We start from the raw sequence: 20,244 nt of genomic DNA, 5'->3' as shown, positions 1-20,244 counted from the left end.
GTTACAGTAATGCAAGATTAAACCAATTCATACAAAATTATGAAAATTGTTTGGGAAAACACGTGGGCTCTTAACCACTGTAATTCACAGCGCACATCCTGGAGCAAGGTAACAGCTGACAGGAATAACTGTCACATTAAAAACTACACCTTTAGCTGCATGTCAATGAAATGATTTACTAACAAGAACAAAGTGGGAACGAAGTGGGTGAAGAAGAAGAAGAAGAAAGGTTGATACCTGTTGTCTTCGTTTCTCTTCTTCAATAGCAGCTTTGGCTTCTGCCTCTTTTATCTGTCCAGGCATATAAAATGGTAAGCATCTGTTGTAAACAGCAGCTAAAACTATTTTCTTACATAGTCATAATTACTCCTATGGAATTTTCTCAGCAAAAATGCTCAAAACCTCCATCAAGTGAGCTCTTAACTTACTGAGATTACAAAAAATTCTTAGAAAAAGCTGCTGGGTCTCACATTTGGAAAATATGAAACATACAACAGATGGTACAAGGTTATAAATTGAACTTCTGACTTCAACTTGACAAGCTGAACTGACAAATATAAACCCTAAAAAGAATAATATCTTCACTAACAAGCAGAAAAATTCCCAAAGACAGTTATTCTAAGTTTTCAACAACTTTATCCTGATTCAGTACTTTATCCATACAGGTAATTCCTATATATGTATAAATGTATATAATTTACACACACGTATTTCATTCCAAGTACTTTAAATGTTCCCTGACTACTAGAGCAAAAGGAAACCTCAATATTTGTACCTAATACAACATGTATTGGAAAATACATAACCAAACTGCTTTAAAGCTCTTGGTGTAATTCAAGCCAAATGTGATTAAAAATATTCCACCACTACCAATTTATAATTCTATAGAAATGTTTTGCAGTGTTCAAGAAAGCAGGTTAAATGCTAGAAATCATGAAGAACAGTACAGGAAAAAAAAGTCAGTATGTAAATACATGATGCACTTAGCTCCTCCATTCAGTTGTGGTCCTGCAACAACAAAAGAATGTAAAGCCTGAACACATGCAAAAGACAATAGGATAGAGTAGCTTCCATCTAAATTGATGCATAGCTAGGGTTCATCAGGTGACTAACAAGGCACACATTCCTGAAGAGCAGGAAGATACCAAAGAGGGATAAACCATCAATTATTTTTCATAATACAAAAGCAAAGGCATAAAATGACATTACCAGAAGGCTGGTTCAAAACAGAGGGAAGTATTCTACTCCCACGGAGTATTTGGCTAAATCTAGAAATTCAGTGCTACAGGACATTTGTAGATGCCAAAAGTTTATGTCAACTGAAAAAACAACTAGGTGTGCCAACAGGATATAAATCCAGAAGCCATTAAACAGAAAGACATCAGCTCAATCTCTAAAACTGCTATAGTCACAGTAACAGTAACAAAAGGAAGAGTATACTGGGGAAGTATATCTAACTTATAAAAGTTAAATGTAAAAATATCATAAAATCTATCATTTCCACCCTTCCTTGAGGTGGTGAACCCCCTGCATGTGTAAGATGCTGTGTGTGCATGCTGGAGGGCTGGGTTTTCTGGGCAAGAAGTAGCCTTTGAAGGTTTGATGCTCATACCCTGCAGTAGCAGGACTTTTCATAATGAAGGCTGCCTGCAGCCAGGAGTAATTCCTCAGTGTCTGCCCAGAAGAAATTTTCACAAAGCAAAACATGATAGATAAATAAATAAATAAATAAATAAATAGATAAAATTAATACAATAAATAAAACATGATAAGCAAAATATGGTTAATAACTTGGAAAGAAACACAGTCTTGATTCTCATAACTGTACGATTTGCATACTAACAATGACAGTAACTTAATAAATATAGTTTGTGCAGGTGGAATTTGTTCCAATCAAACTGCAATTCAGGAGCTTTTGATGACTAAGGAGAAAGCACACTAGCCCATGCTTTAGCACACTGTACCTCAAACAGTGTGCACTGAGGACAGAGTCAATAGAACGATCCTATTCATAGGTTTTCAAACATGTTTTTTAATTGCTAAACAATGTATCAAATAAAAGCATTATTGAGAATTTCATGAATCTAGAGACAATGACAGTCTCTCTTTAGAAAAGTGCTTTTCAGCTGTGCACATCTGAAACGGGAAAGTCTGGTGTAAAAAAGACTGCACAACCAGCTTCCTGGCATTTCACTGCCATCTAATGGCAGAACTTCAGCTCCAAATGAAAAAGTGACCTACAAATGTGGGGAAAAAAGGAACAAAATTGTTACTTTTTACATTGGTGTGACCATATTTGTATAAGATACACAGGTATAATATACATAGGTAGAGGGAAGTTTAACTATTATAACACATTTTGGAAAAACATTTCTAGAACTATTTATTTAATAAAAAGTACAGTAAAAGATGCACTCAGTTCTTCAGAAGTGCATACTCTCTAGGTGCTATACATGCAGAGTTTTATTAACAGTTAACACACAAAGGTTTTAGAAACTGATGGTTATTTTGCAACTATCAAAACTAAACTATTTTTGTAAATGTCTGCAGTTTTTAACAGACTTCTTCCAGTCTTGATATTCTGTGTCTCTGGGTGACAGCATGAGCAAATTCCCCATTCTTCTGGCCCAGGGTAACTAATACAGTGTGACAGGATTACAGTCTGCATGCTAGACAAGTTGAGCACTCAAGCGCTGTAAAAATCTGCCCTGGAAAGAGCAGATCTAACAATGACATGTGAAGTGGCCTGGCCCAAATCCTATAGCAATCATCTTCAACAGTAATGATTTTATCACTGATCATCACTTGTTCTCAATGGAAGAGGAAAAAAAACGAGTTCTAACAAATTAAATAACAATACTGTTTTCAGATAGTATTTCACCAAGTTAACACTGTCTACAGACACTGTAATTCTCCCCACTAAGCCGAACACAGTTCTGAAAAAGTAGCTGCTATTGAACTGCACATCTACTTCTGTTGTATTTTCTGCTGGTACTGCCTTGAAAAATAATTCTGTATTCTTTTTCCCCTACTTTTCTTGAAACACTGAGAGGAAATGACAGCTGCAACGGATACATTACCTCAGATGCTTTCCGTTTCATTTCCCTGCATAATGCATCGCATTCCAGTGGAACTCTGCCTTCTTGTATCTTGCTGCACTGTATTTCCTGTTATGTATAATTTGAGTATTTTATAATCATTTCCCTATACAAAGTTTATAATTATAATGTTCATTTCTTTATGAAAATAATTATAAAACATTCTAATTTAATAAAACAGTGGTTACACAGAAAATAAAGCTAACGATGAAAATGTTATTTGAACCTCTAATTCTGTATTAAATTTTTGCTCCTTCTGGTAAAATAAGCTGAAAGTAAGAATAAATCAAATATTCAGTTTCATTTATCCTCTCTTCTCTTTTCTCACTTGTTTTGCCCAAGACAAAGTAAGATAACCTTCTGAACTCTGGCAGAAAGAGCTAGCATTCAGAGCCTCAGTAATTTCACTTACATGCTCTTAACTGGCTGAGATTACAGGGCAAGGTGTGGTCATGGGAGGAAGAGGGAAATAATTCTCACACTTCCTCCCCCTAATAGTGAAGGGAAAACAAGTGGTTATCTGTAAGCAGAGACTGTAAAATCTATACAATCTGAAGCACTTGTTCTGTACATATCATCCTTTCTCCTGCTGAACACCCCACCTGCAAGACTCCTGGTTGCACAAAACACTTCTCAGAGAAGCTGAGAACTCTGGGGAACCACAGCCTGTTTGAGAGGCTCAGAAGTTAACAGGGTCCCAATAAATAATTTAAGCATCTTGCAGTGAAGCCAGATAATTGTTTTTCACTAAGTCATTTTTATTTGCCAAGACTTCACAGCAATTTCTGTTCTTCCCCTTACAATACTATATAGTTATAATACACTTGTTACATTACTTTGTCCCTTATCTTTGTTAGAAGCTAGGGATTGCTGATGTCTGTACTTGCTTCTAGGTTTGCAAAGAACCTTAATGAATTACTTTAGTTAGGGATTCATATCATCTGTGCTTTTTCCAATTCATATAATCATAAATTTCCCCAATACAGTCAGAAAAACATATTTTTTCTTCTCAAATCACTCCAGGTCATCTGACTGTTCTCTCATTGAAGCTACAGAAATGTAAGTGTGCTTGAAGACAAAGTTATTTTGTTATGCAGCGAACATGGTTTAGAACCAGAAGGATTTTATATTCTTCAATGAATCTTTTGATATTGCAACCCAGATCTTCAGCTGATGTGAACTGCTCTACTAGAATAACTGGACCTACTCTAACCTGCACCAGAGCCAATCCATCCACACACGTTCAGGAACGTGCAAAGAAAATGCATCATTTTTAAAACTGTAACTTAGAAATGTACCTTTTTTAGTCTCTTGCACGGACATCGGAGTTTAACCTTCTGGCTGCAGTTCAGAGGACAGCTACCTGAATGGCAAACCTCTTTACACCGGTGACCACAGGGCAACTATAAAGAACAAAACACAGAAACAAAAACCCCACACCAGTAAAAGATCGTAAAATTACAAAGAATCTATGAATCCATGAACGTGGCAGCTTAACAGAAAACTCATTCCGTTCATCAGGTTTTCCACTTGTGAATTACTCTTGTTGCTGTTGTAGCTTTTGACAAATGTTTGGTTGTTAATTTATTTCAGTCCCTGCAGAATGATTCATCTTATATTGGCACAGCTTGATTAAAAACCAATTCGTCCTTTAGAATGTTTCAGGTACAGTCATCTCCACAGTAATTCATTCAACAATTACCCTAGTTACCTGTACATTGGCGAAATGTGAATAGATAAGGTAAAAAGAAACTGAAAACTGAAATTAAGTGTACTATAGCAACTTGCAGATCAGACAGAGTCAACAAGAGGGAAGAATCAGAAGCGAAAAATACCACAAAAGCAAATTTTGCATGCAAGAATCTTCAATCTTGCATGCAAGAAATATACAAAAGTCAAACACAGGTCACCAATATTCTTACGTCCAAAACAATTTCACAAACCCCCAAATTTCTGCATTTGTCAGAATTCTGCCATCTCAGGGATACTCTTTTACTGTGAGTGCAATCTTTAACATTTTAACATTTATAATGAAATATTATAATTCAATTACTGTGTTAACAATTGAGATACAAATTTAAATATGCTGTTAGGAATGTAGCAGTGCTCCCAACATTGTAAAGATACAAGAAAGAAAACAGGTATTTTCAGTTACTGTTAGAACTTGACTGAAAACATCCCTTGCTCATACACACGCCTGTAAGAGACCTTAGCAATAATGATTTCCCACTTTCAATGACATAACCCAGTACTGTTAATAACTGAAGGTGGCATCTCACATAAGACATCTAATCAATTTAGCGGCAGCTTTAAATCCCCAAACTATTTAAAATGGCACTAGATGGTGATCTTTATTAAAAGTGAAATTTCACCCCTTCACTGTCATCAAGAGATTAACACAACTTGGAAAACGCTGCAAGAAATATCTTTTTATAGTTACTAAGAATTGAAAATGCATACATACTACATGACTTCATCCACAAGAATGAGGATACTTAAGATAATTATAAACCCCAGGTGTATACTCTTCCTGTTGATTAATAAATTGGGATTCGCAGTTCACTCACTGAAGCTGGCTCAGCATCTAAGCAAGTATGAAACACATACCCAAACAGAACACAGAGTTTTCTAACTAAAAATTACATAACAGGCATACAGATTTTCATGTCCATGCCAGTCATGAAGCATGGACAGATACTTTGCAGTTTAGGCTTGGGTTTTTTTAGTCACTCAGAACATTTAACACTGGACTAGAATGAACTTTTAAGTCACATTTAGTCCTGAAGTCTAGTCCTCCTAAAGGCAGGAGGACTTCACTTCCTATGGTCCCTCTAGGACTAGATGAAGTCTTATCAGGAAGACAATCCCCCATTCTTTCTCCTTTCTATTGTTTCACTAAGGAGACTGTCCCAGGAGCATACTACAATATGCAAGAGCTTTTTTTGAATTTCCTACATTTACTCTAGCTAGTTTAAACCCCTTAGTTCTTATCCTCATACTGAAATATTCCTCTACTGTCCTCCATAAAAGGCTCTTTATTCCCATAATATTCCCACAGTTTCAACCAGCTTAATACTATGTGCCACAACTGCATGTAATATTCTAAATGACATCTCAGCAGGAAGGACTTTGTACAATGCCTTAACTGCACCTCGTTCTTAATAGAATACCTTCCCCAATACATCTTCAGCTTTCATTTGCATTTCTCTGCAGCTAATCATGTTGTAACAATAAGCATTTCTGCTGCTTCCCACGAGCTTATTCACATGCATGGCCTTAATATTCTTTTCTGTATCTAACAACACGCCCCAAATGTATGTGTTATGGAGATGCATTTCTCAGTACATTACACGCAATTGTCATGGCTTGCCAACAGTCTACAGATTTTTATTAGAAAATTCCAATGTGTTTTGGAGCCATGGTCGTTACTGAAAACAACGTAAGGTCAGGCACCAATACAGTCTTTGGGAAAATTTCATCATTGCTAACATCTCTTGTTCCAACTTTTCATTTAGTTTTGTTGCTGCTGTTTTGGGTTCTTTTGGGTGGTGGGTTTTGTTGTGGTTTTTTTTTTAATAATAATAAATACAAGCATTTATTTCCTTTAGCCCACCTTCATCCTTGTATTAACCCTCTTTTGTATCAGAACTAGATATTCAGTAAGTAGCACTGATTCAATTGGCTCTGCTAAAGCCTTATATGGTAGATCTGATCTCCTGGCTTTATCTAGAGGGGAAAAATATAAACTGGTCAAAGAAACAATTTTGGTTTCTTCAGGCACAAATAACCATTAGCAAATCTATCCTGCATTTTGAGAAGATGAGGGGAGAAACTTGTCTTTAAGCCTTGCATGCTACTGAGGTCAGGCTACCAGGCATAACATGGAGCCTAATGGCTAAGTCTGCTCGTTAGTGACAACAACCTTTGCAAAACCAATTTGCTACTGCATAACCTCTGCGCAGTAAGATAGCCCTTCTCCTGGCTCCCTATGCAAAAGTATCATACACAATAACACAACCTAGACTCACCTCCGAGTCACCACATGCTGGCCAGAACAATCCACAGCTAGAACTGTTACTTCCAGTTTACTCTTCCATACTAATTAAACACATTTCAATTTATAGCATCAAAGACAAAACAAACAGTCTTATAACAGACATGTCAGAGCTGCAAATTCAAGACTGTAACCCTCACCTCAACCTTCACGTGCAGCTGCAGTGGAATTCTTACCAGTGCAGCAGAATTTGCACAGCACAGAGATACGCTTAATCCAATACTGAACCCCAAATTTACACATTTAATTCTCTGCACAGAGCTATACAGTTCATGTCCACAGGCATGCAGGACAAGAATGAAGCAGGCAGTGTGACTTTCTTTTTACTCCCTCTGATGCAAAACCAACATTACAAAAAAAAAAAAAATCAAGAGGAGCAGTGAAATGAGTTTTCTGATCTCAGAAAACAAAAACAACACTGCTGCTGCTTCTGCTCGATTCATGATGTAGTGGGAAAGGATTTTTTTGTTTAAGTGTCCATGATGAGGTCCTTGGCACTAAACCAGAAACCCCTTTAGATCGTTTTCACCATATAAGATCTCTTGTCTTTGGACTAAAGACCAAAATGAGTAGGCTTTATGTTTGGCATGGCAAGGACTTTAAAAGAAAGGGATTTAATCTACAGCTCTGAAAACAAACAAAAAAATCCTACAAGTATTTTCCCCATAGGCAATGCATTTACATCTTGACATTATGTGTGATGATGATAAAACTCATCAACATTTATGGGGGTTTAACTAATCCCCACCAAAAGGTAATAGACAACCTCTTAATACACATCTGATAATAAAGAAAATAACCTGTTAATAAAAAAAAAAACTTTTGAGCACTTTTGAGCAACAGTCCTGTCATGGCTCAAGCCCAGCTGGTAATTCAGTACCATGCAGTCTCTCTCTCATTCACTCCCCTTCCTCCCCCCCAGCTCTCAGAGGGATGGGGAGGAGAACCGAAAGAATGCAACTCCCACAGGCTGAGATAAGAGCAGTCCAGTGACTAAGGTATAACACAAACCACTGCTGCTGCCACCAATAATAAAAATGATAAGGGAAATAATAAGGGAAGAGAATACAACCACTCACCACTCACTGACTGACACCCAGCCCGACCCAAGCAGTGATCTAGCCCTTCCGGGTAACTGCCCCCAGTTCTACATCCTGGGCATGACGTGCTGTGGTATGGAATACCTCTTTGGTCAGTTTGGGTCAGGTGTCCTGTCTCTGCTTTCTTCTGGCTTCCCCTCCTCCCTGACAGAGCATGAGACTCAGAAAGTCCTTGGTCAGAGTAAACATTACTGGGCAGCAACTAAAAAAACATCAGTGTTATCAGTGCTGTTCCCAGGCCGAAAGTCAAAACCACAGCACAGCACCAGCTGCGGAGAAGGAGAAAAATGACTGCTACTGCTGAACCCAGGAGAAGTCCTAAAAAGTAAGTACAAAGATAAATTTATCCCTTCTAAACAAAGGGGCAGACACTTCTGTTTAAAGGGTGGCCCTGCTTTCAGATGTCTTAAGAAAATCATCGTTGCTTAAGCCAGACACTGAGGAAAACCCTCTCTTTATGGACCAAAGTTGTGCATTTGCCTTTCAAAATTAAATTTTTGCAACCCACATTAATATTTAAGGTATGTTTACAGAATTCCATTATATTTCCAGAATGGGTAATTAATTTCACTTCTTAAAAAGATATGCTTAAAAAGATATTGCCTCCACTGCATTATCATGTTAAAATGCATTTATCACAATCATGTCCCTTATTTCACATCAAGATAGTAGAAGAGTGCACAGTAAAAGTACACTGCATGGTTATTTTGTCCAAAAAAAAAACTAGTTACACAGAATAAAGTTTTAAACATAACCACAAATACTGATACGAATACATAAAAATGAAAACTGACAGACTGTAAAAGCTTCTATGGAAGAACTGCCTCATAACATCTGCAAAGATGATCATACGAATTTAATCACCCCTGATTAAAAAAAAAAAAGTTAGATTTCCTTCAACAGGATATTTTGGTTTTGCTACCAAGCAAGAGAAAGAGCTTTTTAATGAAAGCATCTCATCCAACAGCTGTGACAATATAAAGACTTTGCTTCCCCTGAAGCAGAAAGGAGATCTGAGCTGTACTGTATAATACTAGAAGTATTTTTTGGTGTTTTATACTCTAGCCAAAACAAAAGCATGAAACCTTTCAAGCCTTTCAAGCTCCTGTTATATTTTTTTTAAGGCATAAGACAATGTAATTGATTTTCATAATCCCCAAATGTTCCATGCTACCTGAAATTCAAACACAGTAATACAGTGTCTACCACAAGCCATTAACCAAAAGAAAAAACATCTCAAACCTAAGACTTCAGTAAAATACTGTATTGCACTGAACCCAAGTCACACTATGCTAAGTTTGGTGGAGTCACATTGTATACTCATTTTTAGCGAACAACTTCACTAAACTCTGCTAACCACCACTCACAGTCAGCTTCTAAAACTCCCACAGAACACTGATTTGAAACTTACTTCATGCAATCAGGACTACACACAAAGCATTTCAAATTCAGTTTTGGGGACACATATTTGCAAACTTATCCATCTTTTGGCCAAGTTGCCTGCAAGTCGATGAGAAAATGAACATGAGCCAGCAGTGTGCACTTGCAGCCCAGAAAGCCAAACGTATCCTGGGCTGTATCAAAAACAGTGTGACCAGCAGGTCGAAGGAGGTGATCCTGCCCCTTTATTCTGCTGTCGTGAGACCTCACTTGGAGCATTGTGTACAGTTCTGGTGTCCTCAACATAAAAAGGACATGGATCTGTTGGAACAAGTCCAGAGGAGGGCCACGAGAATGACCAGGGGACTGGAGCACCTCCCATATGAAGACAGGCTGAGAAAGTTGGGGCTGTTCAGCCTGGAGAAGAGAAGGCTGCGTGGAGACCTCATAGCAGCCTTCCAGTATCTGAAGGGGGCATATACGGATGCTGGGGAGGGACTCTTCATTAGGGACTGTAGTGGTAGGACAAGGAGTAATGGATTAAAACTTAAACAGGGGAAGTTTAGATTGGATATAAGGAGGAAATTCTTTCCTGTTAGAGTGGTGAGGCACTGGACTAGGTTGTCCAGGGAGATTGTGAATGCTCCAACCCTGGCAGTGTTCAAGGCCAGGTTGGACAAGACCTTGGGTAATATGGTTTAGGGCGAGGTGTCCCTGCCCATGGCAGGGGGGTTGGAACTTTATGATCTTAAGATCCTTTCCAACCCTAACCATTCTATGATTCTATGATTCTAAGTTCTTGTCACAAGTCCCCTCAATGGACTTGATTTATATTTGCTGAGGAGAGACGGTGGTGATAGTGGCAGGGTGATGTCTGATAAGGCTGCTCCTTCAAATTGTGTTTATCAATGATTCCTTTAGAAGAGAACTATCAGTACAACTCCTGTGATGATACAGCTAGTGGATTTTCCCAAAGTCACACTGTATTTTTAAAAGAGATAAAATATTCCCAGCACTGGTCGGTATTCACAGAAATGGGAACAAAATTTTTCTGAACAAAACAAAAAACAAAACAACCAAAGAAACCTGAAGCAGGACTGTACTAATACTTTTATGTTTCATAAAAAACAGTAAGAGCTAGAATCATAAGAAGGGAAGAGCATATATTTTTACATCATTAATTATACTACAAAGATTCTCTGAATAGCAGAAGCTTCATAAAACCTCAAGGTTTTCAAGGCATCTTTAAGAATGAGAATTTTAGAGTTAAATAAAAGCTTTATAAAACTGAAGCAGCCTCTGTTGTCTTAAGCTTTTTTCACATTCCACTGAATTCAGTAAAACGACATCTGTGGAACAGGGCAGTTCTGAACTGCAAGCTGGAATTCAAGAGCACTACTAGATGGATTTTGAATCCCAGGCTGAGTCTTATGAATATGTCCAGAAAAATCACAACAGTTCATTAATCAAAAACAAAGATGAGATATGGGAGGGAGGGGGAAATCTTTGAAGAGAAGCTGAAGTACAGGAACACATAGTTCATGTTAAGAGATTATAACAGCTCTTGAAAATAAAGAGGAAGAAGTCTCAGAGCAAATAAACCCAAAGTAACGAAGAGGGAAATGAAAGGACAAAATTAAGAGGTAAATGGACAACGAAATAATATCTGAAAGTATTCCCCTGCCAGAAGACACCTTTCAGACATCCAGATGAGAAAATGGTGACGGGCATATTTATTTACAGAAAAAAAGTCATCAGAAAGGCAACTACAAGGGCAAACCCCAGAGGATACAAGTAGGCCCAGCCTTCCTGTTGGGGTTAACACAATCTTGTCTCAAAAACAAAGAACAGAGACAGAAACAAGCAGGAATCCTGTGAACTTTTGCATTTGCCCAAAACAAAGTTTTCTAATAAAGGCAAGGATTCAAATTCAATGCTTCTGACACTGGAAAATAATGAACCAAAAGAAAAGCTTTGAGACTACATTTATTAGGTTAAGGCAGAATTCAGAACAAGTCATGAATGATGTAAGAAGACAGAAATCTCAGACTAGAGGACATCACAGGTAAACCTGTATAAGGGAACTGAGTAGAATCAGGGAAGGAGAATGGGTTGAATCAAAATTCTGAGTGCCAGCTAAATACTGCATGAGACAGAGACTCAGCTACACAGTAAAAGGCCAAACCAGAACAACAAAACAGTAAGTGATTATGGGATGTTTTTCTTCAGTGCAAACATCTTTATTTGTCAGAAATCCTGAGAAGTCTAGCAATGGAAACATTTTTCAGAAATATTCCAGACTATTGCTTGTTTTCTACTTCATAGATTTTCGAACCCTGCAGTGTGAAATGGAGAAACAGATACCACTCTGGCCATGACTAAAGAACAAACATACAATAATGACTGACACCTGGATTTCTGAAAGCATAAAAGCAGCATATGACAATATTACTGGGAGGGATTAGAAAGCAGTCATTTCACCCATCCTTCATATCCAGTCATGGATAATACTGCTGTAAGACAAATCCTGAAACATGTCTAAGCTCTTACTGATGAAAATTTGGTAGCTTTTCCAACCAGCTCCTCTCCAATTCAAAAAGCTTTATTACTCAGAAGCTATTTTTAACATGAATCTTCCTTACTGATGCCTATATACACTGGTCCATCATCTAAGCATCATGCAGTAAGGATAATTCTTCTCTTTACAGCAACCCTTTAGATATACCCAGACATAACAGAAAAATTACCTGGCTTATCTATCTCATGCTACTTAACATAGATTTCATTAACACAGCAGGGCATTATTAAATCATCTCACTCATTAATTATAAAGTTTGCCCTCCCCAAACTGTTGCACAGACAGGGATTACAAGACCTGCACTCAGACATGAAAAATTGCAAGCAAAAATATCAGTATTTTTCATAATCAAACAGCATCCCATTATTTTGAAGATATAAATTCAAGACCAGTTTTTAACCACATTACAGGACACACTCTTCCACATTCAACCTCATCTGCGTGCTTAAAGCATTCAAGCCATTAATGCCTTGGAGACAAACCTCTGATCATTCAACATAGCCTTCTAATTTGACAGCAAGACATAATAACTGTCCTCTTGAGTACAGTTCCCCAACCACCTTCGCATCTATCATGTAACATATTCATTTAGACTAAGCTTCTCTAGCTTGTTTGGCCTACAAAACTGTATCAAAAGCCTTACAAAATTCCACACACCCATCAAATCAAGTTATTTCTTTGTTAATACAGCTTACCTCTTTTGGACACTGATTTTTGCAGGAAATAAGAAGTTCCTTTTCTATTAAATCAGCACTTGTTAGCTTTCTGTAAAAAGGAAAGACGTATTTGTGATAAATTCCAAATTAAAACCAACAAAAGTCAGTATGATTAGGGGCATTTTTAAAGTGTATCTCACTGTAAAGGAAAGTGCTTTCATCTGTCCATAGTCTGTGGGACCAATATAAACTACATCATTTCACAGACAAAATCACATGAATTTAGAGGATTTGAGGTACCTTAAAGAAAATGCACAAAGAAGAACATACATGCATGGAATGAATGTTTTCAGAGCCATAGACAAAGGATAACGCTGAAATCCACAAGCCTTGTACTTAGTAAAGCCTAGCTTACGTTCTAGACACACATGTGATTAAAAAGGAATATAAATAATTACTAACACATTTTCCAATTAAAATAAGTACAGTTTGAAGTGCACCAGTTGTAAAGACTCTGTACACTGCCTAAAGAACCACACATACCTCAAACATTATGTAGATTACTATATATTTGCATAATTTAAAATATTGTAAAAATTGTTCTGTTCATGAGGCTCTATACATTTGTAATTTTAGCAGTAACACCAAATAAAACACTGACAAATTTTAAAGAGAAAAAGACCCATCAAATTACAAATTATAACTTTAAGGAGAAATTTTATAACTTGCTGTAAGAGTATCCCCCATCCCCCGACATTTCATATGGTTTCCAGTTAGTATAATTCAAGTGAAAAGTTAGATGCAGTTCTGACACTTACAAGCATTCAATATACAGTATTGACAGTTTGCAGTGGCACTTTATTTTAAGCATCTGGAGACACGACGGGCAATCCCCAGGGTGACAAGGCAAAACACATCGGTGAGGGCAGCCAGGTGGCCGGGGCTTGGTACACTCCTCTTCACACTGCAAACATTCTGGACCTGCCTAACAAAATTAAACGAAAAAAATAATCCCTAAAGTAAGTGCCAAACATCTGTTTGTTAGCTGCCATCTACAAGCTTTTACAAAGAAGAAAGAGTTGGGGTGGTTTTGCTAAGGGAACACAGCTATTCAGTAAGATATTCCTCAAGCAAAAATAATTATTAAAATATGCTTTTAAAAGAAAAGCAGAAATGCCAGTGTTTGTCAGTCAGAGAAAAGAGTTCCATTCTGCTTCCTGGGCATAAAAGGACCTTTTAATATTAGTGCTTTGGAAAATTTCCATTAAGCCTGTTCATTCTCTATGGTAAATTGTTAGAAGTAATTTCATGTTCAGAACTAACTTTTCCCACCTACCATGTCATTGTAATACTTTAGTCATGGCACACTGCTCTGTAATACAGGGGAGGGGAGATTTGTTTGCTTGCTTTTAAGAGGCAAGCTTTCAGTCATTCTATTTCCATACGGGTACAATATTTTATATAATCTTGCATACAGCATTAGCTTAGGTATATGCTCGGAGCTTCTGCTCCATACACTAAGTCTGCAAGAGCTGAGGTGCCATCCGTATTCTAGGTATATGCAGTCAACATCAGCACAGTAAATCAAGCTCAATTTCTATTTGTGTTCTTATCTTAATAACTTTTCCAGAACCCCAGTCTGCAAATACACACAGACAGATTGATCATTCTGATTTACCAACTGAACCTACTACATAGCACAGCATTTAAGGACCACCACCACATTTAAAAGCTCAATTTTACGTAAGACAATTTATCCAAGAATGAAGCTACGCCAGGCTTCCCCAAAAAGGGCTAATTCGATGCCAACATTTCACTTTATGCTGTTCAAAATAAGCGTGTAAGTATATAAGCTTTTAATAGTTTCCCCTCATTTTCTTCCAGTTGCCTTTTCTTCTGCTTCCACAGTTGAATAATTTTTGCTGAAGTTTAAAAATGAACTTTTGTACAATGAGCATTTACAAAACCTAACCCCTGAAAATTCACATCTAAGACAATAGCAACTGAAAGCAACTACAGAAGCGTGATATAAAATTTAACAGTACATAAAAGCAAACAGCTGGCCTTTCTGCAACATTTTCTAACAACATGCAGAGCAAACCAAAACTCCAGACAGATAATCACTATGCAGATGTAGAAGCAAGGAATTTAATCAGCCCTTTTCTGACTACAACTGCAATTTAGTCTACCAAAACAACAGAACAAAAGCTCTAAAGGTCAAAACCAACTTGAGTTTATAAAAAAGTCAAAGAACATTGAGGCATTAGGTTTACCCATACTTCAGATGTACACAGATTCCAGGCTTTTGAGAGCATACTGTCTCTTTCAAATGGAGCTAGGAATAATCCTGGCCCATTCACATTTTAATTGGTTTAACTGAAGCAGTAGGCAAACAGCCTTTTATAACTGGAGATGCTTAAACAACTGTCACTCTCAGAATTTACTGATGTCACCCTATTGCCGCAAGTTATTGTTCCACAGTTGCACTAACAGCTCATACTCCTCAGACAAAAGTTCCACAATCATATAGCTACAATATATACAATTATTAGATGACAATACTACATCTATGATTGGATTCCACAACAGGGATACCATCCTATTTAAGTTAAAAATGTAACAGTAAGTTAAAATATATGTGTTTTGTACCCAACTGAATGCTTGCTCAGTTTTCTAAGTGCCCAGAGACTTGTAATATTTTCTTCAAGTAATGCTTTAAAAACTTAAAAAACTCTTTTCCTCCAAACCATGATTCTCTCAAACCACAAGCTATGTGCTTTTTGCCTACTCAAAACTAAAACAATTTTCAGCTTTGTAGTTACATTTTTTTTGTTTCATATTATCTTCAGCAACTTACCCCTACATCACCTTAATTGCATAAATGACACTTTCTAATAGACACTGATAAACATGAGTATCTTTAAGAAGTCTTCACCTATTCTGAAACATTTTCAAACTGCTCCTCTAAAGATTTGCTGGCCTCCTCAATCCATTTAAAGCTCTCCTCAGTAAAGAGTTTCCCCAGTAGACTGCAAGTGCTTTTGTCTATAGGCATTATCAGTAGTTCAGTTAATCTTGACAGTTAAAAAAACAACTTCAGAAAGACTTGTCAAGGGTGTTAAATCAGTTTTTGGTGAAAACAAAGTAATGCATGTCAATATAAACCAAAAAAGGGTGTAGTATTTGCAAAATATATAATATTGTCTCAGTTTTATAGTCTAAAGAAGTACAGGTTATCTATCTATCACAGCATCAATGGGAACAGAACACAGGCAAGTCTCCCATTGGAATGTGGAATAGATCCTGTGCTTTCCAGCTTATTTATTTTCCAGTTAAAACTGAAAACAATTTATAAAATACATAAAAACAAAAGCAAAAAGGAAATCAACCTACCTTCTTTCCATCTGCATTACTGTTCAATTTAGTAACATGATGACATTCTTTCATACAGGTATGATTCTGACAAGATAGAAGCCGCCCACAAAATCTTTTACATGAGTAGGGATTTGCAGAGTGACACGGGAATGGACTAACCTAAAGGTTAAAAATATATAAAAAAATACATTTATATAGATAGTGCATATATACACACATGCTACACGTGCACTGTGTGTGATACATGTATCTACACACACAGGGCTTTTAAAGGGCTAACTGTGTTATGGTCATCATAAATCCAAATCATTTTACAATTCTACAAACAGAAAACAACCTGGAAGCGAGGAATTCTATAAGCCAAATACCAACTATACCAAATATGACTCCCAGGAGTGGGAAAGAGAAGAATAAATAGTTCTATGACAGGACTAGGATTTATGTCTTATGATATATTTGTACTTTTTAATTTGATGTTAATGCTCCAGTTAACAGAGCTTTGCAGTACTATTTAGAGTAACTATTTAGAAGCCTTTAATCTTCATTGGTACTCAAACAGAGTGAAAACTCCTAACTTGGTTAATTAAGTTACTTCCCTAAAGTTGAACAAGTCCCTCCATATTGCAAGTATGAGAGGAAACTGGCTGTTCCCATTTTCCAGCAATTATGTAATATTCACATGAAAAGAATTAGTTTCTGTGATGCTGTCAAAAAAAAAAAAAATTCTATCATGATAATTTCACAGACAAAACCAGAAATTATTTGTGATGTTATTACACAATAGGCTAACGTGACATAACTCACTGTGACTAGACTAAGGGTGTGATTTTGTGTTACAGCTTAAGATGACAGAACAGATTTGCACTGTACCCCTCCCTTTTCTCTCTTCCAAATCTACAGACTTAACTGCACACTCCTACCACTTACTTTGAACAAGTCCTACCACACATCTGTCTTTAGAGCATGACAACTCAATCAAAATGGAATAAATTAATAGGAAAAGCTTCCTTGTGTTTTGCTAGGTTTGCAAGTGGATTGGTCATACAATCAGGTGAGCAGTGGAACTGAAATGAGAGAAGAGAGAATGGTCCCCCACAGGACAGAGTGAGGGACATTCTCCTTTCAGCACTGTCCATGTTGATTTCCCTCAATCCTAAAGCAAAAATATACAAAGTTGGATTTTAATCCACTTGCCTATAAAAATGCATTCTAGCCTTCACCCAGAAAAAAGACTTGTATTCCAAATCAAATCACTGCAAAATCCGATTAGTTTCACAAGACTTCTGAACTCCTCATCCTGAGTCACCAAGATTCCATGAACAGGAGTCTGCATGCCATGCTGAAGACCAAGCATGGAATACACAGGAGAAAACCTTGAAGCTATCAGGTCCAAATACTCTCACATGCCTATGTCAGAGCTGAAGCTCATTATGCTGGCTAAAGCACCAATACAGCCATAGCAAGTAATCTGAGTGTTCAGTTCATACAACCCCCTGCAAACATCCTACAACTCAGTCTCTGATGGCTTATACCATCCTGGTGACCAAGGAGCAAAAGGCAGTAACAGACCTAAAGAAAGGGTCTGAAGCAGAGAATATACTATACCCAGTGAACACACATTAATTACCAAGTCTTTTATTGCTCCTAATATCCTACCGTTTCTCCTCCTATCTCCTTCTCCTTCCTATGCCTTCCTCAGAGTCACAACTTTCTTTCAGTAGCAACAGAAGTAGCCAAAGGATGATGGGAGTTAAGAGAATGAAAGAAAAGTTGTACTAAACATGAAGATCTGCCACTGTCCGCTTACTTAGCTTTCCCTGCTTCCCCACTACCATTCCATTTTCTTATGACTACTGCTTTTGGTGTGGCTCAGGCAGTAACAGCAGATAAGGGGAATAATAGTAGATTAGATCTATGGTTGCACAGTTCAGCCACAGTGATGAGATCTTTTACCAGTCTTCTATCAGATATGGACACAACCACTAGTGCCAGTTAAAGTGAATTAGCAGAAGCAGATAATGCCTTCTAGTGGTATCCTTCAAGTACAGTGGATGCAATGCAATGTTAAGCAAAGCCAGGGTCAGTGGAGCATGCAAGCCAGCAAGGCAACAGTGGCAGCTTTCAGATAGCCAACTCAACCCTCTAGCTATGCAGCATAGCTTCAGCTTGCCCTTCTTAATTGACTTTCCTAAGTCTTGATACCAATAAATGGTAAGAGTCTTCTGGAACCAACTGACATTGTAGCAACAAATAAAGGAATTTCAATTAATCTTAACCTACATTATGTTTTCAAATTTTGTTTTAACTCCTTAGCAAGTCAATCTGTTGTGGATATCAGTTACTAATCCAAAGGACAAAGTAGAAAAAAAGTTTTGGAATGCATTTCTGAAATGGCTAAATGGAGGTCGCTACTCTTCCTACAAAGACAAATATCACAGAAGCCACAAACTCCAGGAGGCTGAGGAGCTGAAGCATAACAAAAATGCAGATGACAAGTAGAAGTATTTTATAAAATCTGACTGGAAAAAGAAAGAAAATAAGGAGGCATCATCATAAGAACACAGGTCTTGCACAGGATAAGGAAAGGCAGACAAGAAAGAAGGACAAGAAAATGTTCAGAGGCTTTCCAGCACATCCCTCAGATGCTTAAAAGCAACTAACAGATACATCAACCAGAGTACGAAAATAAAAATCAAGTACAATCGGGCAGGGTAATTTTGGAAACATCTGTAAGCTACTTAGCCATAAAGATGAATCTCATCAAGTTTTACATAGTGTTTAACCTAAAGACAGAGTATAATTGCCCACTAAAACACTAAAAAAAAGGAAAAAAAGCTTTTCAAAAACCTAGAATAATAAAATAATAAAACAGCATTTAATGCTCCTACCAAAAACCCCCCAGAGTTCTATCTGCCAGGGTACAGCAAGACTGATATTACAGGATATTCAAAACAGTCATCAAGGAAACAAAACCAGAACATTTTCCTTTCCCTACAATATTAATGAAATGAAGCAACTTCAAGATAATTAAATACAGTAGACGAACTAATACTATCTCCAGTTAAGATTTCCCTGTTTGTCCTAGTTTACCTTGTGTGGGATTTAATTAATATTTTCAAAAAAAAAATATTTTGAACATAAACATTAACTCTTATAATCTAAAAGACTACATGCATGCTACTGCTATAAAATGCCAATGCTTAGAGCAGTTCAAAGTAAACCATGAAGTTTTCATTTTGGGATGGCAGCAACTGTTGATGATAGGTGATTTTTCTGACCCACAACCTGAAACAAAATTGAGAGCTACATTTAAGTACCTACGAATCCAAGAACAAATAGTTTTTAATTTTTCTAAATATCTATAAAAACATCCAAAACTTACACAGAAAGAAATATTTAAAAGAAGGCTGTACACTGTAGCTAAAAGAAATCCTATTTTTAGTTTAACATCATACCTCTACTGAACACAGATTTTATTCAATTACAATACTGAAAAGTATTTTTAAGTCTTTTGTTTCAAGTGATAAATTGCTTGTTCTAAATACTCAAAAACATGTAAGAGCTCAAATGAAATCAATCTCCTAAAAATAAACTAAATGCCAAACTGAAATAAAAAAAAAACAAAACCAAAAACCCATACCACCACACAGATTCCCAACAAAACAGCCAACTCCAATACCTACACAAATCAAAATTATTGCTCAAGTAAAAATATAAACACAGTAAATTTGCTTATTATACAAGTTCTGAATTATTTGCTTTTATTCTCTCTTCTACTCATCATCTGCAGACATCCTGGTAAAACACAAGATGACTATAACTAGTTTCAGTCCCAGGTCTTATTTTTATACCTCCTTCATTATAGAATATACCACAACGGTCCAATATAAGCAGCAACATAGCACAACTATCAGCCCCTCTTCACAGCAAAACCTTGCTTGAGAAAATTGCTACTTTCATCACTTGTGAAAAGTCCACATTTCCCAGTGAAAACCACCTCAGG

General features: G+C 36.9%; 1 protein-coding gene across 2 annotated transcripts in view; it reads right to left on the bottom strand.

Annotated features, from left to right (window-relative positions):
• The window catches only part of NFXL1 (nuclear transcription factor, X-box binding like 1), a 48,193-nt gene that overhangs the window by 8,208 nt on the left and 19,741 nt on the right, over positions 1-20,244 (bottom strand). The window contains exons 16-21 of one of the 2 annotated variants that reach the window (XM_061352881.1): positions 16,260-16,400; positions 13,685-13,851; positions 12,906-12,975; positions 4,397-4,501; positions 3,081-3,167; positions 238-291 (exon numbers count right to left, since the gene is read on the bottom strand). In XM_061352881.1, coding sequence (XP_061208865.1) covers positions 238-291; positions 3,081-3,167; positions 4,397-4,501; positions 12,906-12,975; positions 13,685-13,851; positions 16,260-16,400 — 624 coding nt within the window. Of the gene's footprint in view, positions 1-237; positions 292-3,080; positions 3,168-4,396; positions 4,502-6,184; positions 7,485-12,905; positions 12,976-13,684; positions 13,852-16,259; positions 16,401-20,244 lie in introns of those variants that run through there. The other variant, XM_061352888.1, reaches the window with a different exon arrangement.

Source organism: Neopsephotus bourkii, unplaced genomic scaffold, assembly GCF_033783945.1.
Source record: "Neopsephotus bourkii isolate Nb327-2 ecotype Australia unplaced genomic scaffold, CSIRO-AGI_Nbou_v1 NB_54, whole genome shotgun sequence".
NCBI classification, from domain to species: Eukaryota; Metazoa; Chordata; class Aves; order Psittaciformes; family Psittacidae; genus Neopsephotus; species Neopsephotus bourkii.
Note: the sequence above shows the minus strand (reverse complement) of the source record. Positions and strands in the feature narration are given on the sequence as shown.